At 40.6% G+C, this 16,515-nt stretch overlaps 1 protein-coding gene across 5 annotated transcripts in view; it reads right to left on the bottom strand.

Moving 5' to 3' along the window:
• Nucleotides 1–16,515, bottom strand: part of HECTD1 (HECT domain E3 ubiquitin protein ligase 1) — a 109,196-nt gene that overhangs the window by 68,083 nt on the left and 24,598 nt on the right. For all 5 annotated transcript variants that reach the window (XM_033188339.1, XM_033188338.1, XM_033188340.1 and 2 more), the window contains exons 3-10: nucleotides 12,866–13,100; nucleotides 9,222–9,449; nucleotides 7,846–8,127; nucleotides 7,477–7,747; nucleotides 6,041–6,117; nucleotides 5,856–5,954; nucleotides 3,382–3,496; nucleotides 2,641–2,815 (exon numbers count right to left, since the gene is read on the bottom strand). In XM_033188339.1, the coding sequence (XP_033044230.1) occupies nucleotides 2,641–2,815; nucleotides 3,382–3,496; nucleotides 5,856–5,954; nucleotides 6,041–6,117; nucleotides 7,477–7,747; nucleotides 7,846–8,127; nucleotides 9,222–9,449; nucleotides 12,866–13,100 (1,482 nt within the window). The remainder of the gene's footprint in view (nucleotides 1–2,640; nucleotides 2,816–3,381; nucleotides 3,497–5,855; nucleotides 5,955–6,040; nucleotides 6,118–7,476; nucleotides 7,748–7,845; nucleotides 8,128–9,221; nucleotides 9,450–12,865; nucleotides 13,101–16,515) is intronic.

Here is a 16,515-nt window from a genome sequence, read left to right as displayed (position 1 = left end):
TTAATTTTTTAATTTTTCATAGAGACAGGTTTTGCCATGTTAGCCAGGCTGATTTCAAACTCCTGGCCTCAAGTGATCCACCTGCCTCAGCCTCCCAAAATGCTGGGATAACAGGCATTAGCCACCGTGCCCAGGCAAGATAGCGTAAGCTTTGTAAAGTCAGTAAAACATTATTGATAAAAAACGTGTAACAGGGGCCGGGCGCGGTGGCTCAAGCCTGTAATCCCAGCACTTTGGGAGGCCGAGACGGGCGGATCATGAGGTCAGGAGATCAAGACCATCCTGACTAACACGGTGAAACCCCGTCTCTACTAAAAAATACAAAAAACTAGCCGGGCATGGTGGCAGGCGCCTGTAGTCTCAGCTACTCGGAAGGCTGAGGCAAGAGAACGGCATAAACCTGGGAGGCGGAGCTTGCAGTGAGCTGAGATCCGGCCACTGCACTCCAGCCTGGGTGACAGAGCGAGACTCCGTCTCAAAAAAAAAAAAAAAGTGTAACAGGGTAAATTTACATCAGGGAGACAGATTTCAACTGATGTAACATTTGAACTGAGATCTGAATGATAAGAAGCAAACACCCATTCAGAAGATCTGGGGACAGAAAGTCTCAAGCAGATGACAAACAAGTACAAAAGCCCTAAGGCAAGGATGTGCTTAGAGGGTTCCACAAATAGAAAGAAGGCTAACATAAGTGTAATGGGCCAAATGTTAGGTAGTACTCAGGTGGAGAGCTGGGTTGGGATTATCTAAGAACTTGCAAGCCTAAGGGTTAAGGAGCTGAGTTTTAGTTAAAGCCAATTAGAAGCTCTGCAGGGTTCAAACTACAAAGTGGTGTGGTATAATTATGATTTAAATATATAATTCTTAAGCCAAGTGCAGTAGCTCATGCCTGTAATTCCAGCACTTCAGGAAGCTGAGGCCAGACGATTGCTTGAGCCCTGGAGTTAAGACCAGCCTGGGCAAGATGGCCAGACCTCATCTCCACAAAAAAATAAAAACATTAGCTGGTGTGGTGGTGCACACCTGTAGTCCTAGATACTCAGCAGGCAAAGGTGGGAGGATTCCTTGAGCCTAGGAGTTCAAGTATGCAGTAAGCTGTGATTGCGCCACTGCACTCCAGCCTAGACAAGACAGCAAGACTTTGTCTCTAAAAAAAATTTAAAAAAAAAAAAAAGTACGTAATCCTCAGGCCAGGTGCAATGCAGAAGCTCACACTTAGAATCCCAACACTTTGGGAGGCCAAGGCAGAAAAATCACTTGAGGCTAGGAGTTCAAGACCAGCCTGGGCAACAGAGCAACACCATGTCTCTGCAAAAAATTTAAGAATTAGTCAGGCAAGGCGGTATACATCTGTAGTCCTAGCTACTTGAGAGGCTGAGGTGGGGGACTGCTGGAGCACAGGAGTTCAAGATTACAGTGAGCTATAATTGTGCCACTGCACTCCAGCTTGGGTGACAGAGCAAGACTTGTCTCTAAAAATATATATGGTCAGATGTAGTGGCCCATGTCTGTAATCCCAGCACTTGGGAGGCTGAGGTGGGCAATCACTTGAACCCAGGAGTTTGAGACCAGCCTGGGCAACATGGTGAATCCCCATCTAATTTAAGTACAAAATTTAAGCTAATTTAAGTACAAAAAATTAGCTGGGTACGGTGGCACACTTGTAGTCCTAGCTATTCGGGAGGCTAAGGTGAGAGAATCACTGGAGCCCAGGAAGTCGAGGTTGCAGTGAGCCGTGATCCAGCCACTGCACTCCAGCCCGGGTGACAGCGATACCGTCTCAAAAAATTAATTAATCAAAAAAATATATACACACACATCTACACATATAATTCAGCCTAATATGTACAAACATTGTAAAGGAGCAAGAGAGAAAAAGCAGAATGACTAATTAAGAGGCCACTACAGTGATCAAACCACTGTCTTTGGGAGTTTGGATCAGAGTACTGACTAGCAAAAGATGAAAAAAGATAGCAAGCTATGGATGCACTGTAGAGGGAGAGCCACAAGGAGTTCCTGATGGATGGATTTATACCTTCATGCATTTGCACATACTGTTCTTCACCCATGCTTCCAAATCTGTCTGCCTAGAAAACTCCTAAGTGTCCTTTAAACCACAATTTAAATCTCACCTCTGCATAAAACTGTCTCCAACCTGCCCAGCCCAATTAGTTGTTAAATCATCTATATTCCCAGAGAACCCTGAATATGTGCTTAATCTACCACTTACCACTCTGTGTTTTACCCACATACAGCCTTACTAGCTCACAAGGGGAAGAGTAAGCAAGAGCCAAGTCTCATCTATCTGTATAACTCCTCCAGTGGCCATCTCATACTGTCCCTACCAACAGGCTTCCAAAAAGCTCAGTAAGTGTTTGCAATACTTACCAAATAGAGATTTAATATTCAGAGAGCTACCAAAAATTTGTTAAGAATCTAGGAATCTTTTCTAAACCTCCCCCCTCTTCATTCAGATCATCAGAAGAAAAGATAGGACTTCCCACTTCTGATCTAATTTTTATTCTTACCACACCTTTTTAACATTAAAATAAACCTCAAATCCTTCTGGAAAAGGGAGATAAATAAAACCATATAATTGGTGTAATTTGACTAACACACACAAATACTATGAATAACTACCTTATTGAAGGCAGCATAGTTTGCTGAAATGTTTGTGCAAACACTGGCAATAACCTTTTCAAGTATATGGGTGCCATTTCCGGATCTCCTTTGGGCTCATTACATTCTTCTTCATCTTTGTTTGTATCTTTCTTTTTCTTATCATCTCCTTTATTAACTGGACACATCCAATCACCTGCAGACAAATATTTTTTAAAGAAGTACTGTTTTGGAAACTTTTGCTTTCAAGGAAAAAACCTTAAGATATATCCAACTTCAAACAATAATTATCTTTAATTAACAAATAAACTGAAATTAGAACACAGTTTCAATGACGCTTATAATACTGAAGAGCATCAGTAACTTCAATGAGCTCAATAACAAACTAAGGAGGTAATTTTGGATACTCCACTTGGTTCCAAAAATTATTTCACAGAGCTTCTGGATTCATCAACTCTCTGAAAACTTAAAACTTTTGTCAAACTACCCTATATAAACAACACCAAAGTATTCTTTATCTGACATTCCCACATTCCTTGAATTTCAGATTTTGGTCATTCTGGAATCAGGCAGTCATGGTCTCAAAGAACATAGAAGATTAAGCTGTTAAAGGTTTATCAAATGTAAGGATATACATATATAATTATTGACTTCATAGGAATAGTACATTTATATAATGTTAATGCATCTACAGAAAGCTATGGAAGTGAAAGATGAAAAATAACAGCAGATGGCTTAAAAGGAAAAGAATGTAGCACTCACCTGGAGACTGAAGAATAGCTACTACTTCACTATGGCCCCTTTCTCGAGCTTTATCTAATGGAGTTTTCCCATCTTCATCTCTCAGATCTGGATTTGCACCATGTCGTAACAGAGTCTAGAGAAGAAAAGCATTTAATTTGAATGTAACAATACTTTATCTCTTTGACATCCAACTATGTAAACGAAAGATTTTCCAGAATTACTTAATCAAGTAGGTGGCAATCCAAATCTCTGCCTTTGCACTTAGTACCTTAAAAGCAGCCTATTCTGTAATCCCAGCACTTCAGGAGGCCAGTGTGGGTGGGTCACCTGAGGACTGAAGTTCAAGACCAGCCTGACCAACATGGAGAAACCCCGTCTCTACTAAAACTACAAAATTAGCTGGGCATGGTGGCGCCTGCCTGTAATCCCAGCTATTTGGGAGGCTGAGGCAGGAGAATCGCTTGAACCCGGGAGGCAGATGTTAAAGTGAGCCGAGATCGCACCACTGCACTCCAGCCTGGGCAACAAGAGAGAAACTCCATCTCAAAAAACAAAAAAGCAGCCTATTCATATCAAAAAAACTTACAAATTAATTGTACTCAGTTATTTATCTTCTCAAATTAAGTATGTTCCATCTTAACATGTCACTTTTTCCATCAAACCCCACCTCCCAATTTCTTTGAGAGGTACTGTTATAGTTTATGACCTGACAGTCAACGACATCACCTCCTATATACTGCCAATTACCAAGTTAAGTCCAATTAAATTTTAGACCAAAAAGTCAACCAGGTGTGGTGGCTCACACCTGTAATCCCAGCACTTTGGGAGGCTACATCGGAGGATCACTGGGGGCCAGGAGTTCAAGATCAGCCTAGGCAACATGGTGAGATCTCATCTCTACGAATAAGTAAATACATAAATCATAAAATAAAAATAAAAATTAGCCAGTATGGTGGCACACGCCTGTAGTTCTAGGGACTCTGGAGGCTGAGGCAGGAGGATCACCTGAGCCCAGGAATTCAAGGTTACATGAGCTATGATTGTGCCACTGCATTCCAGCCTGCGAGACAGAGCAAGACCCTGTTTCAAAAACAAAAGTCATCAATATATCCATCTATACCCACTAACACCTTAAACCTTTCATAATTTCATACCCAAACTACTTAATCACAATGGCTCAATAAAAACTTTTTTGCTAACGGTTGACTTTAAAAGTACTTGAAAGGGAAACTCTAAAACCTTCTTTGCTTACTTAGTATTAGTCACCCTTAGAAGCATCATTCTCTCTAAAAACTAACCAATTCAAACAAATAGAATTCAGGCTTGAAGAGGCCATTGTTCTCAGGCTAGAAAGCTACTAACCTGTTATTGAAAATTTTGTTGTAGTGTAAAGACGACAATAATAGCAGCTACCATTTGAGCACCTACAATATGCTGATAACTACAGTAAATCTATACAATGTTGTTTCTAATTCTCACAATAATCTTGCTAAGAATATATACTTATTTTACAGATAAACTTAATAAATTGTCCAAGGTCACACAGCCTTTTTTGTGCATAAGCTGAGACTTAAATCCAGGTATGCCCAACTTCAGAGTGGACTAACCTCGTACTATGCCAAATAACTTCACAATTGGCAGATTATAGACATCTAGTTCATATATTTGATGTAAACCTTTTCATTTAACCTCTTTGAACCTCAATTTCTCTAACTGTAAAAATAACTCTCAAAAATCCTTTGCTAGTCTGAGTCAAGTGATTCTTCTACAAACAGAATATCTGGCTGGGTACGGTGGCTCAACCCTATAATCCCAGCACTTTGGAAGGACAAGGCAGGCAGATCACCTGAGGCTAGGAGTTTGAGACCAGGCTGGTCAACATGGCAAAATCCTGTCTCTACAAAAAGTACAAAAATTAGCCGGGCATGATGGCACATGCCTATATGCCCAGCCACTCAGGAGGCTGAGGCACGAGATCGTTTGAACTCACGAATTCAAGGCTGCAGTGAGTCGCTACTGTGCCACTGCAGTCCAGCCTGGGTGACAGAGCAAAACCCTGTCTCAAAAAAAGAAAAAAGGGATATTTTATTGATTAATACAAACAACAGAAAATATAGGCAAAGTTATTCATTGCCAAGAGTAATAAATTAGAAACAATCACATGTTCAACACTAGGTGACTAGTTGAATAAACTTGTAGTATAGGATATGCATACAGATATAAAAAAGTTCTCTACATGAGAACTTTTTTCTAATTTATATTATTAAGTAAAAAAACAAAGTACAGGTGAGTGTATAAGAAAAGGAGGAAACACACACACACACATATATATGTTTTTATTGAATCTGCATTAGGAAACACTAAAAAGAAACACAGTGAGTAAGGGGGAATGAAGTGGATGGGGATGGCATGGAAATAAAAGGTTTTATATCATTCTAATTTTTAAACCATGTAAATGTTAAAAATTAGTAATTTTAAAACCTAAACTTTACCTTTGCTACTTGAGGTCTTCCAAAACATGCAGCATAATGTAATGATGATGACCTTTGACCTCTATTAACATCTGCACCTCTCTCACAAAGAAATTCTACCTGTAAAATGATAACGAATCATAAAGCTGCTTTTTATTAATATGTGTATCTTTAATTTAAATACTAGCTTTTATTTATTAGCTTACCATTTCCTGAGTTCCAAACGCAGAGGCCCAGTTTAATAGAGTCTGACCTACATCATCCATAAAATTTACTTCAAAGGCTGAAATTTTGAAGAAAAAAAAATGTATTTTTAAAGTCAATAAAATAATATAAAACTTTTCTAAAGACTAAACCATTTTAAGATTGTCATTAGTCATCATCTAAATAAAGAGCGAAGAGAGTATTTTAAATATTTAGTTCAACTATAAAGTAGTACATAATCAGAAACCTGAGATCAGCTAAGAAAAAGTATTTAAGGCCAGGCACGGTGGCTCACACCTGTAATCCTAGCACTCTGAGAGGCCGAGGTGGGCGGATCACTTGAGGTCAGGAGTTCGAGACCAGCATGGCCAACATGGTGAAACTCCGTTCCTACTGAAAATACAAAAATAAGCCGGGTGTGGTGGCACATGCCTGTAATCCCAGCTACTCGGAAGGCTGAGACAGGAGAATCGCTCAAGCCCAGGAGGCAGAGGATGCAGTGAGCCAAGACTGTACTCTGCACTCCTATCTGTGCAACAGAGCAAGACTCTGTCCCCACTGCAAAAACAAGAAGAAAAAATATTTGAAAATTTTTAAGCCACTGGGGATTCACAAGGCTTTAAGTCTTAAAAACAAACATGAAATAAGAAAGGATAACACTAAATACACAATAAGGTAGTAGTTGCTAAAAGCGGCTAATCCACATCTATAATCCAAAGAACACAGAAGAACAAATCTGATGACCCAGAAGCATCTTTCAGGAATTTGTATTTGCTGATCACCTCATGCAGCAGTCAAAAAAAAATCTGCATTATTATAATTCATTCACATCAGTTTCCATCAATCTTGAGAAAACCTTAGAATTTACAAGATCTCCTTCAGGTAATAAAACAGAAATTTCAAACTTTATAGAAGTTGGCCGGGCGCGGTGGCTCAAGCCTGTAATCTCAGCACTTTGGGAGGCCGAGACGGGCGGATCACGAGGTCAGGAGATCGAGACCATCCTGGCTAACACAGTGAAACCCCGCCTCTACTAAAAAATACAAAAAACTAGCCGGGCGAGGTGGCGGGCGCCTGTAGTCCCAGCTACTCGGGAGGCTGAGGCAGGAGAATGGCGTAAACCCGGGAGGCGGAGCTTGCAGTGAGCTGAGATCTGGCCACTGCACTCCAGTCCGGGCGACAGAGCGAGACTCCGCCTCAAAAAAAAAAAAAAAAAAAAAAAAACTTTATAGAAGTTTTACTCATTCAACAAGCATTTATTCAGGTTTCACCATGAACCAAGCTGATAATTACACAATTATACACAGGGAGAGTGGAGAATATTGAAGGGGTGCCACTTTGTTATCTGGATTTCTAAGAGTACTGTCCAAAATCTAGGAACTGCCTATATGCTTATCTCATAACTTTCTTTTTATATTTTAAAAAAATATTTTCTGACCTCCTGTGTCAATTGCATCTATAAGTGCATCAGTATCTTTACTTCGAATACAATCTATCAGCTGCCGATGTGAGCGCTCCCCAGAACTATCTAATCTCCGGAGTCCTGGGATTCTGCCTGTAGATCCAGCACTAGACTTTGGCAAAGCTTTTCGTCCTTCAAATAATAGCACCAAGAGAAGGTCAACCAAACGCATAGTATCAAGCACACATCTTTCATCACCCTGCAATGCACTTTCAATTGAATCTGGAAGCTCCGACCTCAGAAGATCCTAGAAAAAGAATGGGAAGAAAGAAGTTTAATATATTAGCATTATATAAAAACACTTTTTCTGAAGATTAAAAAGCAAAGATTCAAAAACATTCTTACATGTGTTACTACCGGAGAGCCTCTGCAAAGTGTTGAGAGCAGACTTACAATTGTTGACACCTGATTACTCAATTTGGAATCTGCAGTGGTGGAAGGAGCTCCTGTGGTGCTGCGACCTGGTTTACATGCTGATGATGGTCCTGATACAGTACCACCGGCAGCAGCCATTCGCGATAACAGCTCCTCAGTTAATCCATGCTTGGCTAATGGAGCTGGGTCAACACCACGACGGGTAAATCGGTCAGCCAGTGATGCAAAGCATCGCAGAGCTCCATCTGAAACCTAACAATGTGAAGAAAATGCCCACAGATAAAATTCACCCACAAAGGGTTAGTAATGATCATTTCAATACTGACACTACAAGAAAGGCAACTGTAGCAAAGTGATTAAGCATGTGATCTGCCTAGATTTGAATCATAACTCCATATACTGCTAACTGTGTAATCCAAGGAAGTTACTTAAACTGCTTAAGGCCTCAGTTCCCTCATTTGTAAAATGGGGATATTAATGGTACCTATATCTCATTGTGTTAGCTTAAATAAGGTAACACATATAAAGAATCTAGATGGATAGTAAAAGCTCAAAAATATTAACTATTATTATGTGTACTTTTGTCATGATAATCTATATCAACTGAAAATAACATCTGAACAATAAAAAAGTATTAAAAGTCAAGTTTTATTTTCCAAAGTATGCTAATTCAGTAAGGGTTTACAGATAAGATTATAAATACTGTCTTATGCCTCGCGCGGTGGCTCAAGCCTGTAATCCAGCACTTTGGGAGGCCGAGGCGGATGGATCACAAGGTCAGGAGTTCAAGATCAGCCTGGCCAATCTGGTGAAACCCTGTCTCTACTAAAAATACAAAAATTGGTCAGGCATGGTGGTGGGTGCCTGTCGTCCCAGCTACTCAGGAGGCTGAGGCAGGAGAATCTCTGGAACCCGGGAGGCAGAGGTTGCAGTGAGAGAAGACCATGCCACTGCTCTCCACCCTGGGCGACAGAGCAAGACTCTGTCTCACAAAAAATAATAAAAATAAAAAATACTGTCTTGTTTACTTTAAATGAGATCTATCTTAAGTCAACAAAATCAGGTCAACAAAACTGCACCAAGTCAACAAAATTATACTCAGTGCAAGTACAGCTGTAAAAATATTTTTATGGTATTTAAATTTTAAGAATAAATATGTATCACATCTATAATCTGAAAAGTTTCATTCCCAAAATGGAGATTACCACATGGAGAGATGAGAGAAAGAAGATGGAATTACCTCTATTTCATCAAGTGGAAAGTACAAATTAATCATAATTATAAATAGGGGACACTATAAAAATCACTTTCTGAAAATGGAAAGTATATAACAGCAACTTATTTACCTGATGATCTTCATGTTTTAATAAACTAGACAGAGATTCTACACAAATTTCTAAAGAAGAATCTTGAGGCTCCATTTTGCCACAGAGTCTTGATACCACAGCCATGGCAGAGTGCAAGGTGTCTTTATGAACTAGATGTCCACTGTCACGAATGAAGGTAAGCACACAATTCAAACCACCAGCCTCAAAGACTGCTCCTGACTCACGAGTACATATCAGTTCTAATACCTATAATAGTAAAACAAACGTAACAAAAGAATGCAAGCCTGATTTTCAACAATCACAGAAATAATGCGCTCTCCAAATTTATTAGTGACACATTAAAAACAGAAAAGTGAAACAAATGAAATTAATTTTAATAATATATTTTAGATGGGTGTGGTAGCTCACATCTGTGATCCCAGCACTTCGGGAGGCCAAGGTGGGCAGTTCGCTTGAGCCCAGAAGTTCAAGACTAACCTGGGCAACTTGGCAAAATCTGATGTCTACAAAACATATAAAAATTAGCCAGGCATAGTAGTGGCATGTGCTATAGTCCCAGCTACTCAGGAGGTTGAGGCTACAGGATCACTTGAGCCTAGGAGGTCGAGGCTGCAGTGAGCCATGATCACACCACTGCACTCCCATCCTGAGCAAGACAGTGAGACTCTGTCTCAAAAAATAATAGTAATAGCCAGGTGCAGTGGCTCACGCCTGTAATCCCAGCACTTTGGGAGGCCGAGGCGGGCAGATCACTTGAGGTTGGGAGTTCAAGACCAGCCTGACCAACATGAAAAAAATCCCATCTCTACTAAAAAATATAAAGTTAGCCAGGCATGGTGGCACATGCCTCTAATCCCAGCTACTCGGGAGGCTGAGGCAGGAGAATCACTTGAATCTGGGAGGCGGAGGTTGTGGTGAGCCGAGATCGTGCTACTGCACTTCAGCCTGGGCAACAAGAATGAAACTCCATCTCAAAAATAATAATAATAAAAATAACATTTTATTTAACCCAATATATCCAGGTATCATCATTTCAACATGAAATCAGTATAGAAAATTACTGATACATATTATAGTCTTTTAAGTATAGTCTTTAAAACTGCAGGTATACTTTATACTTAAAACACATCTCTATTTGGAGTGGCCACATTTGAAGTGCTCAGTAGACTCACTTGGCTACCATACTGGACAGTGCAGGTTTAGAAAGTGAAATCTGTATCGCAAGCTAAAGAACTACAAGTAATTTAGCAAAAGCTTGTAATAATACTCTAGCACTATTTGTCTTTTTCATTCTCATTCTCATGAGTCTAGGGTAGCAGTTTCCAGAAGCTAAGCATGGTGTGATATTGTACTAGACTGAATGCAGAAGCAGATAGGAGATCCAGCTGTCTACTGTAAAGACAGAGTGTTCTTAAGAGACTTGCAAAAATGCCTAACAATTCCAGTCTTCTCACTAACTTTGTTTATTTTAAAAAGTTATTTTTTGGCCGGGCGCAGTGGCTCAAGCCTGTAATCCCAGCACTTCAGGAGGCCGAGGCCAGTGGATCATGAGGTCAGGAGATCGAGACCATCCTGGCTAACATGGTGAAACCCTGTCTCTACTAAAAATACAAAAAATTAGCCAGGCGTGGTGGCGGGCGCCTGTAGTCCCAGCTACTCAGGAGGCTGAGGCAGGAGAATGGCGTGAACCCAGGAGGCGGAGCTTGCAGTGAGCCGAGATTGCACCACTGCGCTCCAGCCTGGGCAACAGAGCGAGACTCTGTCTCAAAAAAAGAAAAAAAAAGTTATTTTTCATTAAAGCTATTATGTATAACATGTAATTAATATTTTAAATTTATCAGTTTCAGTATCTAATATGCTAAATAAATAGACAAAACCTATATAAACAAAAGCTCTTTGGGTATCCTCAATTATTTAAGACTTGTAAAGGGATCCTGAGACAAAAAACTTGAGAACTGCTAACCTAAAGCAGCAAGAACCATAAAAAGAATGAAGCAGAAATCATAAAATAATAATAATAATCAGGGGCTGGGCACAGTGACTCAAGCCTATAATCCCAGCAACACCTTGGAGGCCAAGGCAGATAGATCACCTGAGGTCAGGAGTTCGAGAACAGCCTGGCCAACATGGTGAAACCCTATCTCTACTGAAAATACAAAAAATTAGCCAGACATGGTGGCACACACCGTAGTCCCACCTACTCAGGAGGCTAAGGCAGGAGAATCGCTTGAACCCAGGAAGGAGAGGTTGCAGTGAGCTGAGAATGCACCACTGCACTCCAGCCTGGGAGACAGAGCAAGACTGCCTCAAGAAAAAAAAAAAAAAATCGGCTGGGCGCGGTGGCTCAAGCCTGTAATCCCAGCACTTTGGGAGGCCGAGACGGGCGGATCACGAGGTCAGGAGATCGAGACCATCCTGGCTAACACGGTGAAACCTCGTCTCTACTAAAAGAATACAAAAAAACTAGCCGGGCGAGGTAGCGGGCGCCTGTAGTCCCAGCTACTCGGGAGGCTGAGGCAGGAGAATGGCGTAAACCCGGGAGGCGGAGCTTGCAGTGAGCTGAGATCCGGCCACTGCACTCCAGCCTGGGTGGCAGAGCGAGACTCCGTCTCAAAAAAAATAAAATAAAAAAAATAAAAAAAAAAAATCTAAATGTATTCATTTAGTACTAAATGTAAAATCTAGTACTAATGCTTTCAGAACTACACAAAGTTTTAGAGTTACATGAAGACAACAGCTTACGCTACAGGGAATACAGCAAAATAGTTAAATCCCTGGGCCCTAGAACCAGACTTCCTAATCTTCAAGTTCCTAAACTTTAAGTCTTGGCTCTGCTGCTCACTACTCCCAAGTACGTTCCTTAACCTCAGCATACTTGAATTTTTTTCATCTGTAACATGGAAATGATAATATTCAGCAGGGGGTGGTAGCTCACGCCTATAATCCCAGCACTTTGGGAGGCCAAGGCAGGGACATCACAAGGTCAAGAGTTCAAGACCAGCCTGGCCAACATAGTGAAACCCCGTCTCTACCAAAAATACAAAACAAATTAGCTAGGCATGGTGGTGGGCACCTGTAGTCCCAGCTACTTGGGAGGCTGAGGCAGGAAAATCACTAGAACTGGGAGGCGGAGGTTGCAGTGAGCCGACATTGTGCCACTGCACCCCAGCCTAGGCAACATAGGGACTGTCTCAAAAAAAAAAAAAGATAATATTCCTGGCACCAACCTATCCTGTATAGAGTCGCTGTGAAGATTAAATGAGTTAATACCTTAAACTGCTCAGAATAATGCCTAGCACTGGTGGGTGGTGGTTGTTACTATTATAATACAAAATTATTTGGGGTAAGAACAGCGATAACCTATCCTCTAAGAGACTACCAGGAACTGAAGTGCACTGAAGCAGCACAGAACATAGCAATGACCTACAGTTTTCCTTCTAAGATAAGATTTCTTTTCCCAAGCCTATGGGACCTCCTTTGATACCACAAGGGTTGTGATTTCCACTGTTCTCAACTACTCTCAATAAAGTAAGACTGAAAATAGGAAGAATTTTTTTTTTAGTAAATATATTTTTCAGTCTCTATGTGATGTTTAAATGAGCCAATACTCATCCCTGAGAGGTCCAAGAAAAATAAGTAATGAGCCAATAAATAACACTTACCTTTACACATTGTTCAGCTAGGTCTCTGCTAGTCCTGTTGTTAAGTTCAACTACAACCAAACGATTACAAAGTGCTTTTATAGCTCCATCGACCCCAACAATCCTTCGGGTACATTCTGCAGATACATCCAAGTAGTATGTTATGGCACGGGCTGTCACCTCTAATACATTGTCTGGAGCACTTTCATCAAGAAAAATTTTGCAGAGGGCTGGTAAGAAAGTGCGAGGAGGACATCTGTAGTGAAAGAAATCATATTACATCTAGGGTTATTAAATTATTAACAGCAAAATATTAATAAAATAACGGAAAATAAAAAGTTATAATATAACATACTGTGCTCAATACCATGTCTGAATGTTTATTAGGTAATATTTCTCACATTGTTTTTGCTTCCATAGCAATACATGCTAATTTCATCACTGTTGAAAATACCAAGGTGTAAATGGTTTAAAATAGCAGCATTAACTTGAAACCATGTTTAAAAAAAAAAAAAAAAATCGGCCAGGCATGGTGGCTCATGCCTATAATCCCAGCACTTTGGGAGGCCAAGGCAGACAGATCACCTGAGGTCAGGAGTTGGAGACCAGCCTGCCCAACATGGTGAAACCCCATCTCTACTAAAAATGCAAAAAATCAGCCAGGTGTGGTGGCGGGCACCTGTAATTCCAGCTACTCGGGAGGCTGAGGCAGGAGAATCGCCTGAACCTGGGAGATGGAGGTTGCAGTGAGCCGAGATCGCGCCACTGTATTCCAGCCTGGGCGACAAGAGCAAAACAAACTCCATTTCAAAAAAAAAAAAAAATTCCATACTCACCTCAAACATGAACTGCTCTATAAAACCTTCCTTAACCTCCCAAATACTTAAGTGGTACTTTCATGTTCCTTAAACCGCATAAAAGCAGCACATATACTGTTTAACGTATCCCTTTATTTCCTTACTCACTTAAAAGTCCCAGAAGGCCAGAACACTGCTCAATTCATATTTTTCAGAAAGAAGCACTGATTTGGGGTCTAAAAGACTGGGGTAAAAAAAAGGAACAGCAACTGTGTGACTTTTCTGCGTCTGTTTCCTTACTTGTAAAGCACAAGTAATAGCTAAATAACACCTACTTTAGGCCGGGCACGGTGGCTCATGCCTGTAATCCTTGTATTTTGGGAGGCCAAGGTGGGTGGATCACTTGAGGTCAGGAGTTCAAGACCAGCCTGGCCAACATGGTAAAACCCCATCTCTACTAAAAATACAAAAATTAGCTGGGCGTCGTGGCACATGCCTGTAGTCCCAGCTACTTGGGAGGCTGAGGAAGGAAAATCACTTGAGCCCGGGACAGGGAGGTTGAAGTGAGCTGATATTGTGCCACTGCACTCCAACCTGGGTGACAGAGCAAGACTACGTCTCTAAATAAATAAATAAATACATAAATACATAAATAAAATAATACTTTTATATGATTATGAAGATTAAATGAAATCATACACATTAAAAAAGCTCAGTGTCAAGCATATTAAACTTTAGTCCCCATCCTCCCTAACAGTCTAATGCTTATTACACAAACCTGTACAAGACAGTTCCATCAAAAACAGAATTTCTGAGATATCAGTAATACTTCCTATATTTTATCAACACTTAAAATATGAAAAGATCATAATTTACATTTAATAGAAATCTCAGCTATGTGACATCAAATACATTATTCTAATTTCTCTAGACAGACTAAACTATAGCTACAGATAACACAAAGGGTAATATCCTCAACATTTTAATGGAATAATTTATCCTCCCATTTTTAGTGTATGCAAATGAGTATTTCCCATACCTTTAGTAGCCTTTAAGAAATATCTGTACGAGGCCGGGCCTGGTGGCTCACGCCTGTAATCTTTGCACTTTGGGAGGCCGAGGCAGGTGAATCACCTGAGGTCAGCAAGACCAGCCTGGCCAACATGATGAAACCCTGTCTCTACTAAAAATACAAAATAATTAGCTGGGTAGAGTGGCGGGCACCTGTAATTCCAGCTACTCAAGAGGCTGAGGCAGGAGAACTGCTTGAACCCAGGAGGCAGAGGTTGCAGTGAGCTGAGATCATGCCACTGCACTTCAGCCTGGGCAACAAGAGCAAAACTACATCTTAAAAAAAAAAAAAACTCTGTATGAATGTTAAAGTACATCTAACTCTACGGTTTAATATCAGCTTAGATGACACTTAACTTAAAGGGTTCAGAAGAAAGAATATTGTCAAGAAAATTTTAGGGCCAGTATGATGGCTCACATTTGCAGTCTCAGCACTTTGGGAGGCTGAGGCAGTTCAAGATCAGCCGGGCAACATGGCAAGACTCACTATTAAAAAAATACATAAAAATAAAACATTTATAGAAGACATCTTTCATGCAATGACTGAGTAATCATTGATTAAACACAGGTTTTTGTTTGTTTTTTTGACAGTCTCGCTCTGTTGTCCAGACTGGAGTGCAGTGGCATGATCTTGGCTCACTGCATCCTCCGTCTCCCACGTTTGTGCCTCAGCCTCCAGCACAGCTACAATTACAGGCGCACGCCACCACACCCAGCTAATTTTTGTATTTTTACTAGAGATGGGGTTTTGCCATGGTGGCCAGGCTGGTATTGAACTCCTGGCCTCGAGTGATCTGCCTGCCTCAACCTCCCAAAGTGCTGGGATTACAGACATGAGCCACTCCACCCAGCCAGAGGTGTTTTTTATTAGCCAGCAACACTGGCAACCTATGACATGTAGTCATTTGTAATATTTCTAAGTCAGGAATTAAATGCCTTGAGGCTAGGTTGTAAGAGCTAGTCCCATAGTTCTCAGGTAAGGTCACAAAACTGCCTAGCATATCAGAATCTTAAGCCTTGTTAGAGCATAATACATATGCTCTACATATGCAAATGCAGTAGACGGAAGAAATGAGAAGAGACTGTTAAAGTGTTAATACTAAAGAAAAAACACGGTCTAAAAGAGTAATGTGTTTTCTTCAGAAAATACTAGCTTGTGAATAAAGAATAAAACGATGAAGTTGATAGTCCAAGTATCAAATGACAAGAACAGATTTACCATATGCTTTATATTAATACAATTATTCATCCATTTTTCTTACCCAGGGTAAAAACCACACATCAAAAAATAAAATAAAATTTAAGAGCAATGCTTAGTATAAACTTAATACATTTCATGGGGGAATGCAGTATTTGTTAATTTGGGGAATAATAGTTCCTGCTGTGTTCCCTAAAATGTGATGAATTTCCTGAACAAGTGTAGTTAAAGAGCCAGTTTAGGCTGGGTGCAGTAGATCACTCTGTAATCCCAACACTTCGGGAAGCCAAGATGGGAGGAGTGCTTGAGTCCAGGAGTTCGAGAACAACCTGGGCATCCCAAGTAGACCTCATCTCTACAAAAAACCAAAAAGCTAGCCAGGCTGGTAGTGCGCACCTACGGTCCTGGCTACTCGGGAGGCTGAGGCAGGAGGCTCACTTGAACCCAGGAGATCAAGGCTACAGTGAGCCATGATCGCACCTGTGCAGTCCAGCCTGGGCAACAGAGCAAGACTCTGTCTCAAAAAAAAAAAAAAAAACACACAATGCCAGTTTAAAAAAGACCCAGAAAGCTCTAACCTCATAGGGTCCCAGATTTTAATTGTG

This window comes from Trachypithecus francoisi, unplaced genomic scaffold, assembly GCF_009764315.1.
Source record: "Trachypithecus francoisi isolate TF-2019V2 unplaced genomic scaffold, Tfra_2.0 Lachesis_group3, whole genome shotgun sequence".
NCBI classification, from domain to species: Eukaryota; Metazoa; Chordata; class Mammalia; order Primates; family Cercopithecidae; genus Trachypithecus; species Trachypithecus francoisi.
The sequence above is the reverse complement of the archived record's forward strand: the minus strand, read 5'-3'. Positions and strand labels throughout refer to the sequence as shown.